This window comes from Eretmochelys imbricata, chromosome 6 (genome assembly GCF_965152235.1).
Source record: "Eretmochelys imbricata isolate rEreImb1 chromosome 6, rEreImb1.hap1, whole genome shotgun sequence".
NCBI lineage: Eukaryota > Metazoa > Chordata > Testudines > Cheloniidae > Eretmochelys > Eretmochelys imbricata.
Genome location: NC_135577.1, coordinates 45,161,568 through 45,174,250, shown reverse-complemented (window position 1 = coordinate 45,174,250; position 12,683 = coordinate 45,161,568). Strand labels below are relative to the sequence as shown.

The 12,683-nt window shown below is 38.7% G+C and overlaps 1 protein-coding gene across 1 annotated transcript in view; it reads left to right on the top strand.

The window, feature by feature from the left end:
• Positions 1-12,683, top strand: part of ANO3 (anoctamin 3) — a 141,883-nt gene that overhangs the window by 60,368 nt on the left and 68,832 nt on the right. Inside the window, exons 6-9 of the mRNA XM_077818491.1 lie at positions 111-217; positions 2,298-2,353; positions 6,402-6,523; positions 8,226-8,360. Coding sequence (XP_077674617.1) covers positions 111-217; positions 2,298-2,353; positions 6,402-6,523; positions 8,226-8,360 — 420 coding nt within the window. The remainder of the gene's footprint in view (positions 1-110; positions 218-2,297; positions 2,354-6,401; positions 6,524-8,225; positions 8,361-12,683) is intronic.

The window sequence follows — 12,683 nt, the reverse complement described above, 5'->3', positions numbered from 1 at the left end:
GTGAATTACTATTATATATGTACTGTATCGTAAAAAGAAACTGTTGAATAGTTGTGCTTCGAAAGCTGTGGATTACTTTGAATATGAAAAGGCATCAATCATTTTAACAGCTTTACAATAAACAACAAAGACAGCTTCTTCAGCAACTCCACAAGAAGTAGAATAGTGCACCACATGCTACAGAGAACGAAGTATGAAGATGGCAAATCAAAAATGGGTAAGAATTCTGATACTTAGAAAAAACATAAATTGGGTCTCAAGATGAGTACTAATATCTTTAGTCTATAGAAAGAAAAAGCATTCATTAAATAAAATAAATAAATATTGTCAGTATTCATAGTATGACTTATTCATTCAGCAATAGAGCTGATTGAGCATTGCCAGCTGCTATTTGTTAAATAATTCAGTGAAAATCAACAATATTTTCTGATTAATGGGTTCATAAAATATTTTATAAATTTGATGGATAAATAGATATTCTTGTTTAGACAATGAAAGCATTTGTCTGTAGACGTGCAATGTTGTATTATGCATTAAATTCAAACCAGTAGTATTAGCTCATTAATACAGTAGTAGTCCTCATAGACGATGAAAGCTTCTTACGGTTCAGCTTCACTCCTGATTAGCTGTTAGAACAGTTCCTGTCAAAAAGTATAAGTACACTATAATATATTACTTTGCATTTTAAGAATTTAATATTTATGTTTTATGCTTCATATTTCAGAGGGTACTATTGTTCACAGCAATGATCCTGGTTATAATTCACTCTTCTTGTGGGAAAACAAGTGTAGTTTATACCAAATATTGTAGATTTCCCAAAGCATTTGTTCAATTTCCTCGAAACACCCACTGAAGAAAAGCCAAACTTATTAATATAAATGCAAGAATATGATATTTAAACCCCAAATATTAGAGAGCTAAAGTTATAATAACGTTAACTCGTCCACCTTGTATGTACTGTATATATATTTAATAGCCTAACTAGTAATGGAAGATGCCATAGATATTCTAGATGAATTCTTGTCACTTTGAGAATCTTAGCTTCTGTATTTCCTTACATTTTGTCTATGCGTAACCTTAGCATTGCATTAGCCTTGTGGGCCAGAACCTCAAATCTACAGCCAAACTGGAAAATTGCTGGGAAGGGTGGGCAAATGTGATTTAAAGGTGTCCTTTGCATTACTTGATCCTGCTGCTGCTCTGTGTACTTGTCCTTGCTGAGCTGTTCGTGAAGTCTCTGAGTTAATATGCACTAGGCTCAGAGGAGGCTGAAAATGGGTGTAACACAATGCATCCTGACCACACACCTTTTTCCCTGCTATGCCAGCAGCAGAGAAGGGTGGGGTACCTATGCTATGCTGGCTCTATGCCACTTGGAGGACCACTTTGAGTGTGATCATCCTTCCTGGTCCAGTGAAACCAGTTTTAAGCCTAAATTATGCCTGTAATGCAGCACAAAGCAGCTATACCAGACCAGAGTATCTGGCCCAGTGACAGGGTTGTGTTTCATGGGAGGGATGCATTTAATTCCCCCCATCTTTTTTTTTGTTAATTTGAAAATTTAGGAAAAACAGAAACAGCTGCCTTTGAATGTTAGCTATTAAATGACTTTAATATGAATGTGGGTTGCAGTGAATGGGGTCGGTTGTGGGTTTGCTGCTGCTTTCATTTGCCTGGAGAAGTTTTCCTGGAAGGAAAGCAGCAGCACACCTAAAAAAACATGGACCATCATCAAGAAGAATAGAGGACAATTGAGACCCAAACCTATTTCCATTGAAACCAATGGCAAAACTCTATTAAGATCAACAGTAGCAGATTCAGGGTTTGTCTTTGAGAGCACAGCAGTCTGACCTGTTGAAAGTCCTGATTTCTTTGGGGTTGTCTGGGAGACTATTGACTTTGGGTACCCCCATCAGGGTTCCTGAGTAGTTGTCTGAACTTCCTGTTTTTTAATGGTAGGGCAGTTCTTTGGTTATTCCGTAGAGAGGGCCTCATTCATTGAAGAGCTGTCTTAGAGAATCATAGAAGAAAAGAGTATAGAGACTAGCCACAGTAAGGTCTCTGAAGTTAGAAAGAGCCATGTATCTTTTGGGAGAAAGAAGAGCCACAACTTCATGGTTAATGACAATGAACAGTTATTCTACTTGTGCACAAGACTGATTATTTCCCTTTTTAAAAATAGTAACCCAATTATTTAGCACTGTCACAGTTCCTCAATTCATAGGCTGAAATGCAATAGCTCTTGAAACAGCATGTATAAAAATTGATATTGAAACTCATTTTTTTCTTCTGCTTAGGTATTAATAGATTACTCAATAATGGAACATATGAAGCTGCATTTCCACCACATGAGGTAGCTGGTTTAGTTTTGCCTTAAGTGTTCTATTTAAAGTAAAAGTTATTTTAACATTGAGATCCTATTTTAGCTGTAAATTTGCTTTATGATGTTTTTATTTTATTTTGCATTCTGATTAGGCTTTTTATTTATAACACTCCTTACACTGATATGGGCCTAGGTTGGATCTTTATCTAGTCCAATGTACAGTAATAACTTTCTGGGATGTTCTCCCACTGATTTAGAATGGTCCTGTATTAAGTACATTTTTAAATGGACATTGTCTGTGGAATTGTTAAAGAGATTATAAATTGTTTCAATTAGCTCAAATTATTGTTGCATGTTAAAAATGTTCTATTTTTTCTATTTTGCTTTCCAGTGGATCAAATACAAGGAAATTGATACTAAAATTTGCAGTGCAAACAATTTCTGTATAGTTGTATAGAACTTTACCTTGAAAATAGTCCCATCAATAAATTCAGGATCTGACATAATGCCCATTTAAATCAATGAAAAGACTCCTATTGATTTCAGAGGGCATTGGATCAGGCCCTAAATGGCTGAAAGAAGGAAATAAGTTATAAGTCTTCTTTCTAATTAAGGGCAGAACTTCACACTGAGTTTCATGTCATGATCAGACTATTTGAAACATGGACAGTGATGACTCTGAGACATGATTGCTTTACCTGAGGATGTTACACACCACATTGTGTTTCAAAGTGACTTAAACTTCCCAGGTTGTTGGTTAAAGAACTGCTCTTGGTATTAACACTTTAATTCAGGGGAGCATAAAAGAGCAGTACTCTGGACATACCATTCACATTTTCATTATTAATGCTTCAGCTAGATTTTATTGACTTTAGGGGAATACTAACCGTTCCAGTGGAAGAAAAAAATCCTCATAACTGTGAAAGCTTTTTCTCACTTCTACAACTACACTCTCTCACATGGTCTCACATATATGCTTCTTTTTATTGTGTAAATGATTGTCTGTAGTTATATTGCAGATTATTACTTTAACAAATCATATTAGTGAGCCATTATTTTATTGCAATTGCAATAAAAGGATAAGCACAAGGACCTGCATGAAAGACTAGGGATAAGATACTTTTTATTTTTAATTTCCATCCCACTATGATACAGTAAGTTAAAAGTTCAACTCCAGTGTGAGTGTTATTGTGTTCATATTTTGCTGTGGCAAAACAGTGAAAAAAGGAGAAGAGAGAGATTCTAATAAAAATATCACCACAGTTCTGCTTTATTTATGGCACCCATTTATGCCAGTCTTGCTTGGAGGCATGGGTGGGTAAAAGGCTCCTCTTTAGGTAGAAAACCACATGGGCCAATTTTTATACTGAGTTACACCTATGATTCCATACTGACTTTGGGATTGCCTGGGCGTGACTGAGTAGAATGTGACCCTTTACTATGTTTCTGTCTTTTTTTTTTTAATTGACTCTTCCTTTAAGCACAGAGTTTGGAAGTGGGATGAGGACATGTAGTGGGGTAGACATCGGCTCCTGCCCTGAGGGGCTTAGAACAGCCCTGGAGAGGGCTGGAGCTGTGGGCTAGAAGCTGGGCTGATTGGGGAAGTGGCTGCAGCTGGGCCACGCCCCAATCAGGCCGCAGCTGGCCTGTATAAGAAGGCCAGGGCAGCCAGGAGTAGACACTCTCTCTCTGCCTTTAGAGGAAGAAGGGCCTGGCTGCTGGGGAGCTTGAGAGAGTACCTGAGGTGGAGCAGGGCTGGGGGAAGGCCAAAGGGGCCTGGGAGCTCTGGCCTGGAAACCCCCTAGGCTGCAGGCCTAGAGTAAGGACAAATAGGTACTGGGGTTGTATGGGGCAGCCCATGGGTAGGCAGAGGCAGAGGCAGCGGTCCAAAACCCTTCACCTGTGATGAGTGGCTAATACACTGCAGTCTGCCCAGGGAGTGGGGGCTAAGTGAGGACTGACAGTAACCAAGGCTGAGGTGAAGTGGGGATAGTGGGTGGGGGGTTGCCCTGGGTGGGGAGACCCTGAGATTTAGGGGTTACTGCCAGAAGGACAGCACCCCAGACAAACTGGCACTGAGTCTGGGAGGGACATGAGGGCCAGTGGCAAGATGGATCACCGGTCTGCAGAGGGTGCTCTGGCACCTGGTGAGCTAATTCCCAAAGATGACCAGCAGGAGGCGCCGCAGGGGTGAGTCCGCTCCTCTACAGGACCGTTTGGGAACTGTGCATTTACATTACAGGGAAGTGAAGGTTCACAAACTCAAACAAGCTTGACAAATCTTTTAAAAGAGATAGAGAGGAATCTTTAACTCCACAAGGTTCAACAATGTTTGTGACTGACTGCTAACCTTGAAGGGACATCTCTGAATTGGCTTTAAGAGTCATAAAGTCCAATCCTCCTGGGCCTCCTACCAAGGCAGCCAACTGTGCCTCCCCTCCTGCCTATGGAACTATGATTTGGTTGGCTTGAGCAGTCAACCGGTGAAGTGGATTTCATGCAGTACTGGATTCCTTTCTGAGATGGTGAACTGTAATCCCTTGAGCCAGGTGCTGGATCATTGCTACTTCACTTGTGGGTGAAGGGTAGCACTCTCCAGAAAGGAAGCACTTGGCTGAATGGGATAAAAGACATTTTTACAGCAGGATGGAAGCTGGTTTCCAGTCTTATACATTGAGTTCTCATCTTTTCCACATCACAATGTATCTCTTCCATTGCTGGCCCTCCACCAGTGGCAGGCTCATAAATAATACCACTTGAGAAGTTATTATCAGATACATTTTACAGTTCACACTATGCAGGAACACTAGTGTTTCTCAGCATGTACATTTTGTGGTGGTGAAAATTTGGTGCAGCTTGCTGCTACCATGGCCTAGCTGTAAGTCATGTCATGCCCTTAAGCTGTGCTGAGTCAGAGAAGAGAGAATAAAAGATGCTTTTTAAATAATGGAAGAATATTTTCAAGAAAATGACTGTAACAATGACTGGAGTTCTGAAATTTTAAAACGAATGTAACCCGGGATGCTTCAGAGCATTTAATGGACTGTATATTCTCTTCAAACTAGTGTACTAAATCAGTCCATACTTCATAATGCCATTAAATGCAAGAGAATGGCCACTAGAATTGTATGCCTTACTAAACGAAAACATGGCTTAAACTGGAGTGCTACCTTATGGTGAGAGTAAAATGAATGTAGAACCACAGAAGATTGGTGACTTCAGTTAGGAAGGGCCTGAAAATTCTGCATCATAACTTTTTATTTTAGAGTATAACGCTGTGCGTTAAGCTGTAATGGAATCCAGACAAAGCCAATCAAAGTGTTTGGGTAAAAATGAATTAAATGTTTCTTTGTATTCCCCTCTGATCGATTTTGTGTTTAATGCCTCAGGGAGCCATTTGTGGGGACAAAATAGTACCAGCTCTGATCTTCTTGTTTCCATCATCTATGAAAAGGAATACCATAGATAGACAAGGGACCTGTGTGATGGAATGAACCCCCGTATTCACACTATTGCAATACTTTTTGTATAAAAGTTATTACCGATTCTCTCGTTTTACACTGGTAAATCAGAAGTAACTCCATTAAAATTATTGGAGTTAGCCAGATGAAAAGAATTGGGCCCCATATTGGAAATCAATGGAATTACACAGGAGTTATACAAAATATGTCCACATATGTGGCTCTTTGGAACTTAAAAGCATTTGAAAAATATAAAAACATAAACAAATGACTATACATCCAGGACCTACAAATACTGGACCTGAAGCCATGCACTCCCACTGGAAAGTGCTGGGGATCTAGTTAGTCAGGAAAGAGTACTTTAGCACTGGTCTTTAAATCTGTCCTGGAGGAAATTCGTCATTGCAGAGAAGTTTGTAACCCCTTCTACTATATCAGGCTTAACAATAAACTCAGGATTGCATTTTTTTTAACTATTAGTAATAAATGAACCAATACATCCGTGTCATCAAAAAAGTAATGTCCTTATTTATATTTGAATCCAAATGCCATCTTTTTAATGCCTCTTTCTTTCCCAGTGATGCAGAAATATCTTTTTCTTTCTTTCTGTGATTCAGGGAAGCCACAAGAGCAGACATCCCATCAAAACACATGGAGCTCAAAATCACAGACACCTATTATATGAGCGCTGGGCACGGTGGGGGATGTGGTACAAATACCAGCCTCTGGATTTAATCAGGTACTCATACAATGTAACACAACTTTTTTCAATTATGTGAAAAGCTAGGCAGGGGTAGACTACCCATTCTGCTGAAAATTACAGGCATTTTATATTTAATTTTTTTTAAAAAATGAGCAAAAATGTGTCTCTTTGCTTTATTGATAGAGTTTAGCTACTTGGTATTACAACGCATGGCCTCAGTCCTGCTAGTTGTTCAGTGTTGGTGGATCCTTGTTTAGTCTTACCGATTTTAATGGGGTTCCTCATGGAACAACTTGCAGAGAGGAGGCCTAAGGCATAGTTCTGCAATCTGATTGGCACAGACAGACCCCTACCCCACCCAGAGACCTTTTGAAATCATTGTAGTGCCAAATGGACGAGGGTTTATAAGAGAAATAACTTGACTAAGTTAAAAACAAAAATCTAGTTACAATCAATGTTGGAATGTATGTATGTATCATTTCCTTTACCTATTTTGGGATTATTAAGACAAAAAGAATTTTAAAAAATAATTTTGTCCCTGTAATTAATGCTGGTGTTTGCATTTTGCATTTCACTTATCTTGGACAGTGAATACAGACAAGTCAATTTCATTTCTGCTTACCGTCAGTTTCAAGTCCTCATCCAGCAATGCATGTGGGTGGGCCCTTATGTCCCCACAGAGTGCCAAGGAAGACCATGGGTATAGGGGTCCTTCTGTCCTGACCAAATTGTAGGTTCAATGCCTTACTTTCTAGCCATGTTCACTACCATCTCACTGTTCTGGCAACTTTTGGCCCATTTTTGAAGAATTAAGGCTGAATCTTGAACTCATGTTCCCCAAGTACTACCACTTTGCTCTAACAGTAGATTTTGGTGACAATCCAGCATATGTTGTTTTTTTTATAGTGGACTACATGCTATGTGAGAACAGGCTCTTTGTCACCTTCTTTGTCAGGATCCCAACATGGGCAGTCATGGCCAAGGGTCAGAGCAGGGGCATATCTGAGGCTGGGAGTACCAGAAGAGTTTGTAGGCAGGTCCAGGCCAGGGCTCACACCATGGCTCATGGCCTGAGTCAGGAGTCAAAGTCCAAATCAAGCTGAGAATTCAAGAGCAAGGAGCAGGAACAGTAACTGGAGCTACAGAAGATCCACACTGTTGCTGAGACACTTCCTGGAACACACCTTGGGTTTATATAGGGCAGGGAGTCAATCAGGAGTCATGGAGCTGCTGTCTGTCAAACCCTTGAGGCAGAACTTCCCATGTCTTTCTCTACAGAGGGTCATGGGAAGTGTAGTGCAAGTTGGTTACAGCCTGGAGATATCAGCTGCATGGTAGCTCTACAGGCCTGGGTTCTGTAATTATGTTACACAAAAGTATTTGCATAACACTGTGTCCAACTCTTCTGAGTTTAATACTAACAAATATGCTGTTTTATAACTTCCTACTTTTAACAGAGCTGAAGTTACTGACTCGTCTAAATCATTGCAACAGTGTAAAATTGTAGTGCACTCCAGCTGTTTCCTTATGGGATATGTGTATTGGTTAGACTGCAATTAGTGCCACTAAAGTATTATGTCAGAATTCTATAAAATTGCATTTTGGACAAGTGCTACTAAAAAGTCAGCAAATGAAAATAAACTTAGTAATAATTATTTCCTTTTAGGATTCCTGAAATGCTGTCAAGATGGGCAAGATCATTTACTACAAACTGTTTGTTTTTTGCTGTTTCACACAGGCGGTATTTTGGTGAAAAAATTGGTCTTTATTTTGCTTGGCTGGGATGGTACACTGGAATGCTCATTCCTGCTGCACTTGTCGGGCTGTTTGTTTTCCTTTATGGATTGTTTACAATGGATTCTAGCCAAGTAAGGTATGATGCACAATAAAATCCCATTTTAAAAACCACAAAAGACAGTTATTCTTGCCAGTTCCATTGTTGAAAATGTAAGCAGCAGCCAGGCACAACCTAAACCAAATGTTGCATGTCTTCAGTCAAACTTTAAACATTTGCTAGACTTACAGCATTTCATAATATTCAAACTGAGGACTCAATTATATTATCAGCTACATCCCCTCTCTATAACCATTTACATCAAAAACTGGACATTTTTCGTTCACAGTAGCTAAATTTATGGCTGCGTTTGCAGCATTTCCAACTCTGTGTACAAGGAAATACAGCAAATACTGTGCTGAAGATAAGTAATTGCAAATGACCACCCATTAATGGTTCTCACTATAGTGAGGTGAACTCAGGAAAATTCTCTCGGTCTCATGTGGACTGGAGTATGGGATTGCATATAGATCTGGGTGCATCAGTGAAGTTCCAGAACTTCAACCTCCCATCCTTCTGTGCAAACCTTTCCCACCAAAAGGGATGATGTTATTGAAACGCTGAACCTAATTCTTCTCTCAGCTACATTGGTGTAAATTAAGAGCCAACTCCATTGTAGCCAATGGAGGTACTCATTTAATACTGGTGTAAGGGAGATCACAGTCAAGTGCTGTGCAACATGAAACCCACCGAAGTTTCAAAGTGATTTTCCCCTGATTTGGGCCTGTCCCAGGAGGAGATAATGATATCAACTTAAGAAATAAATGAAGAGAAATCGTGCTAAAGCAAATGTCTGATATGTTGTAAGGAGAACTATTTCTAGAGAGACTTTTCTTTCCGAAGCTTTCCATTAGGAGTGATTAGCTCCTCAATGCAGAACGCTAACCCATGGGAATAGAACATAAAGCTTAGTCTGTGGTTACTACTACTTTGCATGCTAAGACTGTTACCTTAATGGAGCAAAATTTTGTAGAAAATTAATGCATTTTAGACTTTGAACAAGGAGCACTTTATCTTTCTTGAAGTTATCTTTATCCTGTACTTTACAAAGTCTTATTGTCTCTCCTGCTGTGCTTAATTAAAGCTTTGTCAGGTTTCCTGTTATAAACCAAAATGTTCAGATTTGACTGTTTCAGATAACATTGGATAATATGATATCAGCCAAACACCATGTATTTTTATTAATGAGGTGTTTAACTGTTTTTTCCATGTTGTAAGTTTGAAAGGCAAACCCACAACATGAAATTGAGTCATTAAAACTGCGTTAAAAGTAATTTCAGGTACATCTGCCCCCTGTGTCCTCTTGCTTATTTTTCTAGTTTTACAATCAGATTTTCCTATTTTTAAATGCTTATTCTCCCTTGCTTTATGAAAGACCCATCCAAACAAAAGAGGAAACTGACCGTCTGCAAGAGGAACCATGAACACTATCCACATTCAGGTGCCAGAATGCTCGACACAAGTAAATTAGGTCATCTAGGAACATGAGTTTTATGCTGCACAGCATGGCAATGACAGCAGGAATAGAACTCAGATCTTCTTGCTCCAAAAGCACATGCCCCTAGCATTTGAGCTGAAGTATTTTAGCTGTTGATAGTCTGACACTTAGCCCTGGTCTACACTGGGGAGGTGGGGTCAATCTAAGTTACGCAACTTCAGCTACATGAATAACGTAGCTGAAGTCGACATACTTAGATCGACTTACCATGGTGTCTTCACCACTGTGAGTCGACTGCTTTCGCGGCGATGGAGCACAGGAGTCGATGGGAGAGAGCTCGGGGGTCGATTTATCACATCTAGACTAGATGTAATGAATCGATCTCTGCTGGATCAATCGCTGCCTGCCGATCCAGCAGGTAGTGAATACATATCTTTAGTTAAGCAGTTCTAATTCTATACAGTAGAAGACAGTGATACACACATAAACTAGCCCATTCATTACAATTTGTCCCTGCCTATTCTGGTGTAGGGTAGCAAAGATTAAACAAAATACTAGTAAACTAGATTGTGAAGACAGCAAAGAATCCTCCATTACCAGGAAGATGGCATAAATGACCTCATAGGTCTTTTCCATTTTTATATTCTGTGGTTCTAGGATTATTTAATTAATGTTTGTAAAACACTTTGAAGAGGATAAGTGCTGTATAAATGCTAGGTGGTGGTAGTAATTTATTATTTAGTTTTGCACTCTGTAGACATTACATTACACAAACACAAGGTACATCACAGGATACTGGCTGAGCTGTTTTCTCCAAGACTATGTTTTTATCAGGATGAAAACAATGAGCATTTGGAATTTTAATTTTGCACCAGGGCATTATGTTAATCTGACAAATTGGCACATTACCCCAAAACCTATTCAAAAATTTGATTATTTGTTACAATACCAATTGATGCCAGATTGACTTTTTATTCTAGTAATGCCCCTTATCAGGAATGTGCAAACTGTAAATATCGCTTTGGATTTTGCTCATAAAACAAACTGTTTATGGACATTTAGTGACACAATTTGTTGTTAATTTCTCTGCTGTATGGTCACCAAAGTGTTTCCGTTTGTTTGTTTTTTTAAAAACCCTGCTCAGTGATCAAATTAGCACTTTGTTCAGTAGTGTCAATTCAGCTGTTAGGGTTATGTAAAAGTCTGCTACTTGGGAAATACAAATCCTCCCTCTAGTGGTTTAGGAGCAAATTTGATCATTTTGCTTTTTCATTTTGTCTCCATTGTACCATTTACTTGCACTGCAGAACTGATGTACAGGTGAAAAAATGTGTATCACCATAGAGTGTGTTATACCTAATTAATAAAGAGAAGATTGTACAGTAATGAAGTTTCAAGCACATGCTAGAGTTGATGTATTTAATACATGGATGTCTGTCTTAAGTCTGAAATTCAAAATCTGCTCTGTTCTGAAGTTAGATGGTAATTGAAAAACAAACCAACCTTTTATACAGTATAAATCTCTCCAACAAACATTAATATATGGCCCACGTTTTAAAACATGTTTTTCTCACTGCTATCAGCAGAGTAACTTGGTGAACCAGGGGACTTTTCATTTCCCTGTGACAGCAGATGGGCAAGGCAGATCATTCCATCAAAAGTCCCGTTCTTTGTTGCCAGGGCTCAGTACTGGTATTAGGGCTGCCACGAATGGTAGCCTTAGCCTGTGATTTCTAGTGGTGACAGCTAGTTCCTTGATTCTGTTGGGAGATGGATGTTGCCATATCAGAAAAACCCAGTGGATCTGTATCAAATTACCTTTGACACACAGTCTGAATTAGATACTTTGGGCCCAAATATGCACAAATAAAGCTGCAGAATTTCGACCCATATTTTTTGTTTTGTTTGTTTCTATTGTAGTATATATTTAATGATAAAGTTGCCCTTTCTTGACCAGGTTGTGAGGCGGATTTAAAGTGTGCAACATATTGAAGGCCCTCCTAGCTCTTAAAATTCTTTCTTGGACTGTTGATTTATTGCAGTTAATTCACATGATTAACTCAAAAAAATTAATCGTGATTAAAAAAATTTAATCACACTGTTATATAATAGAATACCAATTGAAATGTATTAAATATTTTTGGATGTTTTTCTACAATTTCAAACATTGATTTCAATTACAACACAGAATACGAAGTATACAGTGATCACTTTATATTATTTTTATTACAAATATTTGCATTGTAAAAATGATAAAAGAAACAGCATTTTTCAATTCACCTCATGCAAGTACCATAGCGTAATCTCTTTATCGTAAAAGTGCAACTTACAAATGTAGGGTTTTTTTATTAAATAACTGCACTCAAAAACAAAACAGTGCAAAACTTTAGCACCTGTAAGTCTACTCAATCCTACTTCTTGTTCAGCCAATTGCTAAGACAAACAAGTTTGCTTACATTTCCGGAAAATACTGCTGCCTGCTTCTTATTAACAATGTCACCTGAAAGTAGGAACATGGCAATTTTGTAGTCAGCATTACAAGCTATTTACATGCCAGGTATGCTAAACATTCATATGCTCCTTCATGCTTTGGCCACCATTCCAGAGGACATGCTTCCATGCTGATGACGCTTGTTTAAAAAAAATAATGCGTTAATTAAATTTGTGACTGAACTCCTTGGGCTCTATTTTACCCACATTCTGCCATATATTTCATGTTATAGTCGTCTCAGATGATGACTCAGTACATGTTGTTCATTTTAAGAACGCTTTCACTGCAGATTTGACAAAAAGCAAAGAAGGTACCAATGTGAGATTTCTAAAAATAGCTACAGCACTCGACCCAAGGTTTAAGTATCTGAAGTGCCTCCCAAAATCTGAGAGGGACAAGGTGTGGAGCTTGCTTTCAGAAGTCTGAAAATGGA